The 14,753-nt window shown below is 47.4% G+C and overlaps 2 protein-coding genes and 1 pseudogene across 3 annotated transcripts; 1 reads left to right on the top strand and 2 right to left on the bottom strand.

Moving 5' to 3' along the window:
• Nucleotides 1-791: 791 nt before the first annotated feature.
• Nucleotides 792-4,848, bottom strand: LOC120681079. Its single transcript, XM_039962623.1, has 4 exons — nt 4,644-4,848; nt 4,439-4,540; nt 3,825-3,853; nt 792-1,156 (listed from the first exon to the last, which is right to left on the bottom strand). Exons 1-4 carry the CDS (start codon nt 4,846-4,848, stop codon nt 977-979), a joined length of 516 nt encoding a protein of 171 aa, XP_039818557.1. The 3' UTR covers nt 792-976.
• A 5,797-nt stretch (nt 4,849-10,645) lies between these two features.
• LOC120681650 (pollen-specific protein C13-like) lies at nt 10,646-11,719 on the top strand. Its single transcript, XM_039963238.1, has 2 exons — nt 10,646-11,102; nt 11,199-11,719. The coding sequence occupies exons 1-2, from the start codon at nt 10,943-10,945 to the stop codon at nt 11,528-11,530; spliced, it is 492 nt and encodes a 163-aa protein (XP_039819172.1). The 5' UTR covers nt 10,646-10,942; the 3' UTR covers nt 11,531-11,719.
• Nucleotides 11,720-11,834: 115 nt separating this feature from the next.
• On the bottom strand, nt 11,835-14,354 carry LOC120681649 (annotated as a pseudogene). Its single transcript, XR_005677989.1, has 4 exons — nt 14,160-14,354; nt 12,988-13,376; nt 12,635-12,876; nt 11,835-12,548 (listed from the first exon to the last, which is right to left on the bottom strand). The product of XR_005677989.1 is annotated as a probable glucuronosyltransferase Os04g0398600 (transcript).
• Nucleotides 14,355-14,753: the final 399 nt, after the last annotated feature.

Genomic DNA, 14,753 nt, shown 5'->3' with positions numbered 1-14,753 from the left:
TCACTGTGTAGATCTACTCATTTGGAGTCTAACACAATTGGATTTTCCATTTTATGATTTTTTGTGATTTACTATAATTTTTTAAAACTGTTTTAGGAGGTAATTTGACCGGTTTTGGAAAATTCAGGGAGTGATATAGACCGTTTTATAGGTTGGAGTGTTATGTAGTCCATCCCCCATAGTTGAGGGGGTGATATAGACTTTTTACTAGAAGAGTAGGAAGGAAGTCGCAGAGGGGTTACGATCGGGTCATCACGGTCTGCATATACAATCTCGCCGAGATAGACAGAGCTTCCCTTCCCAGGGATATTCTAGGGCCAATCCGTGGGCCTCCTGCACACTGTTTGGCGAGCGCGGCTCGAGCAGAGGCTGGTCTGGTCGCCTCGTCGCCGGCTTTGTGCTCCCCATGCGTGAGCGGCGACGCCACCGCAGGTCTAAACGGTTCAGAGTTTCAGACGCCGCCTGCGGCGGCAGGGGCTGCGCGTTCACACGCGCACTGCCAAGCCAAGGGAATTGGCACGAAGCTGCGCCAGCAGCTAGGGACCAATGCAGATTGCATTCAGAGACGATGCTCGTCGATCAGAAGCATTTTTGCCCTTTCAGGTTCAGGAGGGGATGCTCAGAGGCAGAGCCTCACACCATACAGCACAGCAATTGCTTGGATACAGCACAGCAAACTGCGCCCGGTAGCCATGTCGCGCCACTCTACCTTCTGTGACCCATCATCATCACAAGGCATCACAGGCTCACAGCAATAGCAGGCCCAAGACCAAGGCACACAGAATAGAGGATTGGGTCATCCAACAGCACCAGGAATAATGATTCATTGACGCCGAATATCACCAGGACACACGGCTAGTCTGACCTTCCTTACCCAATTGTAGAATATAATAAGGTACCAGTGTCTCAACGTAACTTCTAGCAAGAGATTCAAAGAGCATGGGTTCACATAGCAGCCATTCGCAAAACTTTCAGACTACATCCTGGGAACTAGCAGCTCCATCAGCAGAGCTTTTGCGTCACAAAGATTTAGTCGCCCTTGCGGCGGAAGGAGCACCCCTCGGTTAGCCTGGCCTTCCCGCCTGTCGGCTGGCAGAGCACCATCTGGCAGCCAGGGTAGACCCCCACCGTCTGGGAGTGGCTGAACACGGTAGTGCTGCGATCACAGTATAGGGGTTCAGTTCAGTGTCTTGTGCCAAAACAATGAAAATGGAAACAGATCCTACCCCTATGTTACAAACAAACTTCAGGCATTTTTTTTTTGAAAAGACAGGCAAAATTATTCTGCAATGGTATATGGACAGGTTGCATTTAAGTACAGCTATAAATCCATTGATATCACAATCACAATTGAACACAATATATAGGTCAAGTGTGAAAAACAAGGGATAAGTCTATTTTACAACCTCGAACTAGTCCAGAAGTCCGTTTTTCAACCTCCTACTACGAAACCGGGTAACCTAGGCCCTCGAACTGTCAAAACCGTCCGAATCACCCCCTCGAGCACTGTAGCAAGCTGTTTTGAAGGTGGTTTTGCACACGTGGCCCGCGGGGCCCACAAGTCAGTCCACGTCAGCACCTCCCTCATTTCTTCCCTCTCAATGACAAGTGGGTCCCACTGCCACCTCCTCCTCCCTCCCTTCCTCAGCCATGGAGGCGTAGGCCGAGCTCACCCCGCCGCCCCCACCCGGCCACCTCGCCCCGGCACCTCGCGCCCCAGCGGCGCGGGCCCGTCACCTCCTCTCCCTCTCCACCAGCGGCGGCACCTGCGCGCGCCGCCTCCGCCTCCTCCGCGGCCTCCTCCCTCGTCTCCCTCACGCCCGCTCCTTCCGTCGCACTGCCGCCCGCTCCCTCCGCCGCCGCACGCTCCATCGCACCGTTGCGCCGCCGCCCGCTCCCTCCGCCACCGCCACTGCCCGCTCCCTCCGCCGCGCCTCCCGCGCGTTGCGCCGCCACACGGAAGGAGCCACCTCCCGCCGCCACCACCGCCGCCCGCTTCCTCCTCCGCCGCCACCGCCGCCCGCTCGCACCGCCGCCCGCTCCGTCGGCGGCGTAATCGCGCCCGTGGTCCGCGTCCTCGACGCGGGCGCTGGGAGCGCGGCGGCCAAGGAACGGGCGGCGCGGGTGCTCTGCAAGCTGGGTTCCTCGACCGCGCCCTCTCCCTCCCGCCCGCGGTGGCGGTGGGAGCGAGCGGCAGCGGCGGCGGAGGAGGGAGCGGGCGGCGGTGCGACGGAGCGGGCGGCGGCGGAGGGAGCGGGCGGTGGTGCGAGCGGGCGGAGGGGCAGGCAGAAAGGAGGGAGTGGGTCCCACCTGGCAGTGTGGAATGGTGTGATGACGTGTACTGCCATGTGGCCCCATGATGCCACGTCACAAAACAGCCCTAGGAAGCCGCTTGCTACAGTACTTAGGGTTGTATTTCGGACGGTTTTGATAGTTCGAGGACCTTGGTTACCCGGTTTCGTAGTTCGGGGTTCAATTTCGGACGACCCGACGAGTTCAAGGTCCAAAAATAGACTTTTCCCGAAAAACAAATGTCCAAGTGTCCATCAAGGCTAATTAGCTACCATTATCAAAAAAGAATGGACACCGCAGTCATTCAAGAACCATCAAGGCATCAGCCAAATCCATTTGGTTGCAATGACAAGGTGAATGGGGAACCCCTAAACAGAATAGGACAACCAGGACATCCATATGAACATTATTGTTAGCTGCCCCAACACATAGTTTAAGTATGCAGACATCCCAAGTGTCCAAGATGTATAATCAAGCTTACTATATAGGAAACATATCAGGTGTAAACCAACCTCTTTGTGCAAACTTCAATCTAGGCCACCGGATCAACATCCAAGAGGGTGCGCAAGGGTGAGAGGGGGATTTGCAGAAGTGTGATTACAGGCGGGCGGTTAATTGTAAAATTACCCACTCCCCCATGTCCCTTGGATGTTGATCTGGTGGTTCAGATTGAAGTTTGCACGATTTGCACGAAGAGGTTGGTTTGCTCCTGATATCCATCTATATAAGGCAAATGGGGGCTAAAGAACCATCAACCAAAATCCAGTTGGATGCGAGGACAAGGAAAATGAGGGCAACATTTAAGCGTGAAAACAAGTGCAGGTGTCCAAGCTGGGTTATTAAGCCTACTATAGAAGGCAAACAAGGATTGCACTCATTCAAGGAGCGGCAACCAAATCAGTTGAATACTTGACTGTAATGATAAGGGTAATGTACATTGTACCCTACCATGACTGCAGATCAGTGACAAGGAAAATGTGCTCAACAAACATTTGTAACAGAAATGGAGATAGCATCCCCAGTAGGCCATATTGCAGGTGCATCTGCTCGAACAAGCTACCAAACCCATTGAAATCAAAATCAAATACACTAGCATGAAAACAAATGTCCAAGTTTCAAAGACAATGGTTATTAGTAAGCTAGCATAAAAGCTCAATGGGGACTAAATTCATTCAATAAATTCACAACTTGAATGCAATGAGGAAGGTGTACAGTATACTCAGTCAAGCAACCACATCAGCACTAGACCAGGAACCAATGACAAGTATAGTGTCACACCTAATACATGCAACAAAAATGGAGATTACTAGTATCCCTAATAAGCTACAAAAATATCAAAAGTGTACATGCTTGGCCAATGTGCAGCACCATAATCTAGTTTCGAAACACTGAGCAGTACAGATTGACAATTACTTCAAAAAAAATAGTGCAACCATAAGATCACATAGCCAAGCGTAAACATGGAAAGGCAAGGGGCGGACAATAGATAGAAAGCTTCTATCCAAAAGAAAAGAGAAGGCAAGAGATCTTACATGCTGAAGCAGCCCTGGCACTTGACATCCTGCAAAAAGATAAACACATCAATAGTTCAATACTATGTTCAACAAGGCTACAGAAGAATCACACAGAAATCATCATCAGTGCCAGTGTGACAAGAGCTACAGGAAAGCTGGTGTAGGTTACAATAATATAGCTGTAATGTTCAGGAATTTCCCTCAAATGCGAGCTAAGCTTGAATCCGTTGACAATGTTGCTTGGGGTGAATAAACACTAATCAAGGGCATCCAATGCTAATTGCAAGTTAGCAACTTTAGTTTTCCGACCGATTATTGGTGCACAAAAAGAGCTTTGAATCAAGATTTCTAATATATCATGAAGCCAGTAACAACTCTCACTATGTTTTCAGCATTCACTGTCACCACTTACCACCGACTTTCCTACATTTTCGATACCAATAAACACATATCCGAATGCATCTACATGATATACGTACTGTAATTGTCATCGCCTAGGTGTGGTTGCTCTACAACGCAATCGTGGTGTTCTCTACGAGAAGAAAAAGGCGCACTACACTACTGAATGAACAACACAGGAGCCAATGAACAACACAGGAGCCAAAGGTTTCAGCTAGGCGATGGAATAGTACCATGAAGAAAGAGTTGGGGGACTGCACGAGGCGCTTCTTCTTGTGCTTGAGCTTCTCCAGCTCCGCCGGCGGGTTCAGCAGGTCGATGTCGTTCTAGAGCACCTGCAACGCCACCACCACAAAAACAGCACCGATCAAAACCCCAAACCCAACGAGAAAAGTACGGAGCCGGAAGGACTCCGTCGGATCGGGCCGCCGCGTGTACCATAGTGGCAGGTGAGGGTTCGCTCCGGCGTCTCCGCGCTCGCTGGTCTCGGGAGGGGAGGGTCTCCGGAGAAGAGAGCAGCGGCGGCAGGAGGCTGAGGCTGAGGCTGAGGGGAAGGTGCTAGGGTTGCGGTGGTGCTTATAGCCAAGGGGTGGCGAAGATCTCCGCCGTCAATCGGCTGCGACTTATTCTGCTGGGCCCACATGTCAGTTGATTTGGGGGAGAGTGGTAGCTGCTGCTGAGCTGCGCGCGACTCAATTACAGAGGTTGGGCTCAATTACAAGAGGCTCATGGGTCTAACAGTCTTTTTGCAGCGAGGATGCAAGTGGTAGGGATGCAAGTGGGTAGGGCTGGAAAAAAGGCTCGTTAAGTTGGCTCGGTGGCTTGTTTCAAAATTGCTCCGATTACGTTCGTTCTTTTTTTAAAATAAAGATTAGTTGATTTGGAACAAAAGTCAATTTTGGCAGGCTCGGCTCGGCTCGGCTCGTTATGCTCGATTTGAAGTTGCATATCAAACAACGCGGGAGACTATAATAAATACGAATATATTGATTTCGAAAAAAGTCGAGGCTCGGCTCGATTCCACCCCTACAAGTGGGTACCTAATAGTATTTTTAGTTAGCTAATTAATTAAGTATTTTTAGTTATATAATTAATTATGATGGCATGCAACTCTAGATTATTTCTCCAACTCAAATTATTTACGCAAAATACAATTTTAGTTCATTTTATCAATTTTCTAGATCGATTCAATGATCCAAATATATAACTTGCATCCCTAACTACGATATTATCTCTTATGATATTACCTGAGGAGCTTTAGCACGGTAAAGCTCCTGAGGTTGAGCCTCAAGCTTAAAAAGGCTACTCGCATCTTCCAACATTTTAGCTTAGCAGTGTTAATTGAAAACTAGCGGGTACTTTCTATAAAAAAAGCTAGCGGGAGTCGTTTGGCAAATCTAGTGCATCTAGATGTATGCTACGTCTAAATATATATCAATATCTATGTATCTGGATTTTCAAAACAACCTACAATTTTAAAAGGAGGGAGTACTAGTTTTCTCATATATGTGAAATATTATTTTATTGATTGAACTAATTGTGTTGTTGGGACGTCTAGCGCACCATTCATACCCCTAGTGAAATTTCTATGTTCTTCCGCCAAACATGTATCCTACCTAGGGTTGGACATCAAGCCAGCTCTGCTGTCATTAACAAAAGCGAGCAAAAATAGCAGCTCAACTCGGTTCGTTAATAGCTCGAGCTAGTTCATTAGACTCGTGGACTAGATGTAAATTTGGGATACCAGCTCGATATGGGTGAAATTCAAAAATATAGCAATATAAAGTTCCAAACTTCCAAAATTCACCGTGCATCGAGCATGGCCACAACCGATCAACAATTTTCTAATTATATCTGTTCTAAATATTAGACTTCAATGACACGATGACAAAATTATAGAACAGGAACTAACAGTAAATACAATAGTTTTAGCTTAAAACTTTAGATGAACAGTACATCAAAGGCCGAGTCCCTTAGCCCCTCTGACTCGATTAGCTTGTGAGCAACTCTCGAGCCAGCTCATTAATGAAACAGAAAAATGACTACTTGGCTCATTAAAAAAACCATCGAGCCGAGCCAGCTTATGAGTTTTGAGCCCGTCGTACAACCCTAATCCTACCACACGAACATTTGTCCCAAACAATTTGCATATGATTAATAAGAAAATCATATGATCACCTCTCTGAACATTTTATTCTCCAACGGAGAGGTGATCATATAATTTTTTTTAATAATTATATGCAAACCTTTTTTACTTTTTATACTTCCACGGTAGTATAAAAAAATCATATGATTTGAACCTGTGAACTTTCGATATGGAGGAACACCCAACCACTACACCACCTCTCCCTTTTAAAAAATCATATGATAACCTCCCTTTTACATCCAGATTGCTTTGCTAGGCAAGGTTTTTACCATTGCAGAACTTTTTGATACTACCGTGTGATGAGCATCTGGATGTTTTTTATGAGCTTGTCACGAATCGATATGTGAATAAAATACACAAATTAAAAGTGTTGTTACATAAAAGTATTTTCCTTTTTGTGAAGCAAAATAATTAACAAAATCCGATGTTTATATGCTGAAAAACGTGCTAGTATAAAAAAGGGAAATGTTATCTACAGAGGCAAAAATTGTAGTAAACCATAAAGAAGATGAAGATTTAAAATTAAAGGCAAAAAAAAGCTTGTTGAGAGTGGGATTTGAAGCCACGCCCTTTCGGACCAGAACCTTAATCTGGCGCCTCAGACTAACTCGGCCATCTCAACTGTTTTGTTTTTGTGTTCAAAATCAATCAATTTATTAATTATATACTTCTCCCTTTGGCCTTTACACTCTTCTGCACACGTTCGTCGTGCCACCCTGCCACCAGAGCATTCATGTCGTATGGGCGCGCTTCCGACATCAAACCAGCCCAACAAGCCATACCATGTCCCATCCCGTCTAGGCTCTAGTCTAGGCCGCCTATATATTACACAAACCTTTGCCCTTTTCGCTCAATCAACAGCTAGCTAGCCATGGCCGCTCCCAGCTCCCATGCCGGCGCCACGAGGTGCGCTGGCACCGTGCTGCTCGCCTCCCTCGTCCTCCTCCTCCTAGCCACCGCGGTCAGGGGCGGCGGCGTGGGAGAGCCTGCTGATCGGCCGGACGCCGCGCGCGGCGCCGTCGGAGGACCCATGGACTGCTTCATGACGTGCTCCACGCAGCTGGTCGGGTACATCATGACGACGATCCAGTGCTACAACAAGTGCATCGCCGGAGGGGGCGGAGGAGGGGGAGGGGGCGGCGGCGGCGCGGCCGTCGCGGAGGTGTCCGTCTGCGCCGCCAAGGGGGACTGCCGCCTGGTGCTCGAACGGCTCTTGCGTGAGGCGGCTCATTGTGGCGGTCGTGAATAGCAGGAGTGGCGCACCATGCCCTAAGAGTAAAAGTGGGACTGGTCCATGTTGATCCGCCTAGCGTATATAAAATATGCGTAATTCAATTCTAGAAATTAATTGGATATATACCACTACAATTATCACACTTCGGACCTATGTCATTGCTAAGTGACCTATATCATTGCTATTCGCAATTGTATACTTTCGTTCCAAATATCTTATCGGTGTACATCTGATTACTATTTTTGTGATGTTACATAATTGTTTTACATGTAGCTTCTCTTGATGTCTTGAAAAATAATGTGAAAACAGCTCATGCAAAGGAAGAATGTGGAAAGGGAAATAATTCCGAAATAAACACGTCGTTCTATCCGTCGTCCATGCGGCGACCGAGAATCGAGATGCCGCGCCGCCGCTCCCGAGAACGAACGCGACGAATGAAGCGGCTCGCTGGGGCGCGGCGGCTGGTCGTCGGCCGACGATCGTAGCAGCGACCAGCAGCTGGGCCGGCTGCGACGCCTTCTTTCCACGCGTTCCTCGTGCCGCCCTGCATCCATCCATCTCGTATGCCATGCGACCAGTCATGCTTACCCTATACAAACACCTCTACTGACCTTCACTGTTCACTCCCTCCTCCACTCCACAGCCCCCATCGCAGCTGGTTAGTTACACGGCCAGAAAAACCATGGCCTCTACCCGTGCCGCGGCCACCGCCGTCGCGCTCGCCTCCCTTCTCCTTCTCCTCGTCGTCGCCATAGCCGCCGTCACCGGCGCCGGGGCCGACGACGCCACCGCGGCAGGTGAGCCCGACCCGGACGCCGCGCGCGCCAGCCGGAGGATCCTGGACTGCACGATGCGGTGCGTGACGGAGGCGATGGGCTGCGCCACGCGGTGCGCGGGCGCGCGCGCCGACGAGGCGCCCGTCTGCGCCGCGGCCTGCGTCCAGGGCGACATCGGCTGCCTCGCCGGCTGCGGCCTGCGGCAGCCGGCGCCTGGGTCCCCGCATCGCTCACGCCGCCAGCAGCCGAGTGAACAACGTGACCCAACGACCACTCCGTGCCGTGCGTGCATCGATCGGCGGCCTTGTTGCGGCCGGGCTAGCTGTCACGATTTCCACGGCGTACCTGCAGTAGGATTACTTGATGCATGTCTTTTGACGCGTCCAACGCATCAACTGTAATCTATAAAGAACGAAGACTATATGTCTATATATGACAACTTTCTCTTTGCAATAAACGAGAAAGTGCACATAGTTTTGCAATAAACGAAAGTGCTTTGAGATTATGAGCACTCCAGCCTGACCTTGGCGCCTGATCTTGTAGTTTTTGAGATTATATAGTACAACTCAGACACTCACAACGCACGCAAATTCAACTATGATATTTGAGTGCTTAGGTGAAGATGTTGCATTCAGCATGGGACACAACTTGATGGGAAATTGGCAATAATTGGACAATTGCAGTTGGTTCAGACTCTTTATATCCTTCAAACTGAGATCAGAATGCAAGTTAAGGAAATAGAAGTCCAATCTTTTATATTTTCGCACGGCCTAAACATCCCTCAAGGCCATCTCTGATGGCTTATTCCAGTTCTCGATGCAGTAATGGTCTTAGGTTCGCGGCAGTAACTGGATGTTTACCACCAATAATTCTATCCAGGTGTGGACTAGGAGAATCTTAACAAGCCTAAGCATTTTTTTAAAAGAAATCAAATTTAAGCCCTTCTACTTGCAGAAAGAACATATTGTTTAGAGTTTGATTAAATTTACGTGCAAACCTAAAGTGGGAAACAATCCTATCTTTTAGCAGTACTATGGAATCTGTAACAATCCTGGGGGCAGACTTTCCTGGATCCAATAAACTGAACCCTGATTGTGATTGATTATGTATTTGGATCAGAAGCATTCACATCCACATCTTGATTCGTAGGCTAATAAAATTATGTATGTTGCCCTTTTTGTTGCATATGTGGTCTCTCATTGTTTCCTTCTCAATCTTGTCTTGTCATGTCCCCGTCAGATCAAAGCAAACACTATAACCTCGGTTGTCGAGGTTTTACTGTGTTCACTTTATATGCAGAACAGAGTGTCTCAGGTCACTTTCAGCAATGCCCAACAAATCAACTTCATTGTGCATCTGGTATTCATAGTTTCTGATTCCATGCCGAGCGGAGATGAGGGTGAAACTGCGAGAGTTTTCCTTCATAATGTAAAAGAGCAGCAAAACTTTTGTGGTTTGTTTTCACCTCTTCAAGTTGTCTATATCTCAGAGGACCCTACAATGTTCTTGACCAGATTTGCTGTCCCGCTTTTCAATATCACAGGTTTGTTCATGAACAATTATGAAATGTTGTGAGTTGAGACCATATCTTAAATAAACCCATGAATATTATAAATATATTTGGCGGTGTAGTTGTCAGGATACGTGCTTCATGACTGAAATCTAAACATGAAAATTATTTAATTAGCAATTAGCAATGAACCTAAACTCAGAGTTGAGTATGAGGACATCTCAAGCAGTCAAGCTGCACACTAGAGAGTCACGTATGTATTACTAGCCGATAGGGTGATTTGAACCTCAAATAACACTCATAGCAACATTAAGGACCTAAGTGCGCACTGTAAAAGTTTAGGTACCTAAATAACACCATAAGACAAGTCTGATGACCGCTGGTGTATTTTACTCTAGGAATAAAGAGCAATAATCTGGAAATGTGAGTTGCTCCTGATGCTCAATTCAGGAAGCGTGTTGCATCTTCTTGATGCTCATGTTGTTTGCCAAAACTTGATTCCACAGTTGATGGATCAAGAAATGCTTTCGGGACCATGCATCACCTGGAATGCAGAAATGCCGAACATGAAGATTTATTCTTGCACTCCTGATGCGTGCACTAGAAGGGACATGAAACAGCATTTGTCCATTCACATTTTCTTTTCGAAAAGATAAGTTCATTCAAATTGCTTTCCAAAAAAGATTATTTCACTCACATTTTGTGGGAACATGGATGCGAATGGCAATGCTCGATGGGAGATGTTTGATGTCTAACACGTTAGAACTTGTTCAACTTCTGTGGACCGCAGAGAAACTCAACCAAAATCGCCAGAGTTTTCACCATGTTTTGCCTCCCAACTGCGCAAAACACGGCCAGAATCAGGACAGCTGCTCCAGCCTCCAGCTATTTCCTACTTCCACGGTCATCCAGCCAAACCTTCCGGCCTCCCAGGTTATAAAAAGGACGCCACCGCCCCATTGCAAAAACCAGGCTAGTTTCACTACCCTCCTCTCCCCTTTCCCACCAAATAAAAGGCTCCCACCCCTTTTCTCCAGCATCCAGGGGAGAGGAAACATTAATCCGGCGGCCATGGCCTCGCTCCGCATCCTTCCTGCGGTCGCCACTGTCATCCTCTTGTTTGCCGTGGCTGCCATCGCCACCAACGCTCCCGACTACGTCATCCAGGGCCGCGTCTACTGCGACACCTGCCGCGCCGGGTTCGAAACCAATGTCACCGAGTACATGAAGGGTAATGTGGCATCTCTCAATCTCTGGATGCAATCTTTTCGCTGACCCTGCATGTCCAAACTCCAAAGCATTGGCTCACCTGGGTTCTTGATTGCAGGCGCCAAGGTTAGGCTGGAGTGCAAGCACTTCGGCACCGGCAACATCGAGCGCGCCATCGATGGCGTGACCGACGAGACCGGCACCTACAAGATCGAGCTCAAGGACAGCCACGAGGAGGACATCTGCGAGGTCGTCCTCGTCCAGAGCCCGCGTGAGGACTGCGACCAGGTCCAGGAGCTCAGGGACCGTGCCAGTGTCCTGCTCACCAGGAACGTCGGCATCTGCGACAGCGTGCGCCTCGCCAACCCGCTCGGCTACTTCAAGGACGTGCCGCTGCCCGTCTGCGGTGAGCTGCTCAAGCAGCTCGACTTGGATGATCAGACTGAGTAAGAAAGGAGTACGGTGGCATCACTGGACAGGCTGCACAAACGACAAATTAGTCGCCTGGCCTGCATCTGCAAGTAGCTTGGATGTGTCAGTAAAGTACAGAGTCAATGATTAACAATATCTGGACAAAACAAAAAGAAAAATGTAACTATGCTGTCTATCTAATGTTACTCACAGATTTGTGACTGGCCATATTATGAGTGCTGCATTCTTCTTCTTGCTAGTTGCTACCCATTCTGCAATAGACAGGGCAACAATACAGCTGTAGCAAAAACTTATCAGCATAAATAACCAATCTAAAATGCACTTTTGATAGCAAGAAAAACACAATTTCATTTCCATCGAAAGATAATAAGTTACATGATGTTCATAAGGACTAGACAAGGCCAAGGTGTATTTTGCACCTAAAGCACAACATTTCGATTAGTACATCACACTTCATGAAGTATAGACTACTCCTATGGGGTTTCCATGGCAAAGCTTATCTGAGAAGAAGATTGCTCTTCGCTACCAGGGCTTCAGATCTCCCACAGGTCCAGCAGTCCAGTTGAGATGCTTATCGCCAGGTTGTAAGTATGTTCCCTCGGGGTGTGGCAGCTTGCGAGCAAGACCGTTCAAGATTTGGTGGAATGCATCCCTTGGTTGGGCTGGCTGTGGGAACAACATGGCCTGCTTCATTGATGGATTTGCCAGTAACCTTTGCTTTCTTAAAATGTCATCGATTGGCATTGATGTGAGGATTGTGTCTAACTTCGGAACATCCTTCTCCTCGACAAAGACACCAATTTCCTCCCATGGAATTGCATCCGCAAATGGTAGCACAATATCATCAGCTATGATGACTGGAATGCAGCCAAAGACCACAGCCTCAACCAATCTAGGGCTCCATGGTGCCCAGCCCAATGGGCACAGGCAGAAGACAGCACGCTGCATGTCTTCATAGTAAGTGGCAGGATGATCTGTGGAAATATCAAATAGAGGGTTGCTCTTGAAATTCTCCCACAGAGAAGCTCGTGCACCTCTGTACAACAATATTATGGAAGTGAATAAAGTGCTCAAACATTAAAATAGGATTCAAATATGTTAAAACCTCAAAGTGATTGCTACCTTGCATAGTACCCGCCCTCAGGGTCATTCCCCGTATCATAGAAAAGTCCCCGGAAGTAAACAAAGATTGAGCGTGGAGTGTCGGGGGAAATCAGATGAGCTTGCATTTTCTGTGGAGGAGCATAGGGTGGAATAATGATAGAACCCTCCTTCAGACAGACATGATTCTCCTGTCCAAAAGTTTGAACCAAAGTAGCACGTCGCAGCAATGGAAGAATTCCACGCTCAATAGCCTTTTCTTCCTGCAAACATCAATACAATTGTTACCCATGCATCTTCTGAGAAAAAAGGTAGTTAAGGCATTAAAAGAAAAAAATATACATAATGGAAACCATGACGAGCATGGTAATCACCTGGTAGTGGAAGCATGCTGCAAAATCATGCGGAACAACAAAGAAGTGATCTGCTCCATCAGTTCTGTTCCAGAAGGGCCATTTGTTTGAAATATACTGGATTGCACTCCTCATCACCCGTGGTGACTTAAATGGCAAGGGCAGTCCAGCATTAGTTAAATCACAAGTAGTATAAACTGGCGTTATAGAACCAGTCCGCCTCCTTGGGATTTAGAGTCCGCACAGCACTTGAGAGCAAGAACGATGCATGAAAATTTCTGCAGCAAACATGTGATTGAGGCACCGTGGATCCTTGGTGACCATCTTCTTGTTGTACTTCCTCGGCAAGTCATAAATGAAAACCTTCAACCTCCCCACAGGATTATCTTCTAACACATCACCAGCACTCCCTACAGTTCCATTGTTGTCATGTAAGTACAGACATGCCAGGAACTCACATAACATATATGATGCAGAAAAAGTGCAGCAGAGAAACATGAATGTGGATATTTCCACCCAAAATTGGTTTCGAAGCCCAATAACATGTTGAGCATTCTCTACTTGATTTGAAAGCTAAGATGAAATAGCCATTTATTATGTTTGAACCAATTCATGTTATTGAGTTAGGCTCCTCTTTGATTCCATACCATTTCAGCCAACTTAACACAGTATACAAAGCTGCATAAAAAGCTCTTTTTCTCATGTTACCTATCAAGGAACTAAGAAACGCAAGAATATGTGGACGAAATGGGCAAGGAGAGCACCCGAAATCAACCCTACAGCTAACAACTAAACGGTGACGGTACCATCCACAACGAGAAAAGGACAGAACTTGAACCTGAAAACTTGAGCTTGATATATAACAAAAAGAGAAATCCAACACAAAAGGCGCAAAAAAGGGAAGGAAATTCGGCTGAAATCACGCGGATTTATTAGCCCTCAAAGACATCCTAGTCCACAACTCTAAGCAACAGCACCCACGAAAAATATTCAGAAATTGAACCTCCAGCTCCAGGCGGGACGAAGAAATTATCAACCCACAATCAACGGCCACGCGGGATTCGGATTCCAAGGGAACAACAACGCGCAAAAGGGGGAGAGAAAAACAAGCAAACTAGGTTCCTAAATCATAATAGGAATCAACTTTGGATAGGCAAAGTTTGGAGATGAAAGGGGGGAGAAGTTGGGGGCACCTGAGATGCGCTCGCTGTGCTGCTGAACGGCGTGCTCGGCCTCCCCGGCGGCGGCTGCTGCGACCCGCGGCGAGAGGACGCAGGCGGCCAGCAGCAGGAGGGCCACGGGGAGCCACCCCGTCCCTGATCCCATCCCGGACGCCTGCGCCGGTCTCGACCTCTAGGGGCGAAGGGGGAGAGCTTCGCGAGGGGATTGGATTTGGGAACTCGATAAAGTCCGTGTTTAGTTCGAACGCAAAAATCGAACTCAAACATTTTTTCGATGGAATCTTACTGATTTGGAGTACTAAATGAAGTCTATTTATATTTTTTTTCACAGATGGATTGTAAATCGCGAGATGAATCTAATGATGCTAGTTAATTCATGATTAATTAATAATTAGTGGATGGTACTGTAGCATCACTGTTGCAAATTATAGATTAAGTAGGCTCATTAGATTCGTCTCGCGATTTACAGTCCATCCATGCAAAAAGTTTTGTAAATAGACTTCATTTAGTACTCCATGCATGTGTCGAAACATTTGATGTGACGTTTTTTTTATTTACAGGGTTTATGGGGTGGGAACTAAACAGGACCAAAGAGGAGGAAGAGGA

This window comes from Panicum virgatum, chromosome 7N, assembly GCF_016808335.1.
Source record: "Panicum virgatum strain AP13 chromosome 7N, P.virgatum_v5, whole genome shotgun sequence".
NCBI classification, from domain to species: domain Eukaryota; kingdom Viridiplantae; phylum Streptophyta; class Magnoliopsida; order Poales; family Poaceae; genus Panicum; species Panicum virgatum.
The sequence above is the reverse complement of the archived record's forward strand: the minus strand, read 5'-3'. Positions and strand labels throughout refer to the sequence as shown.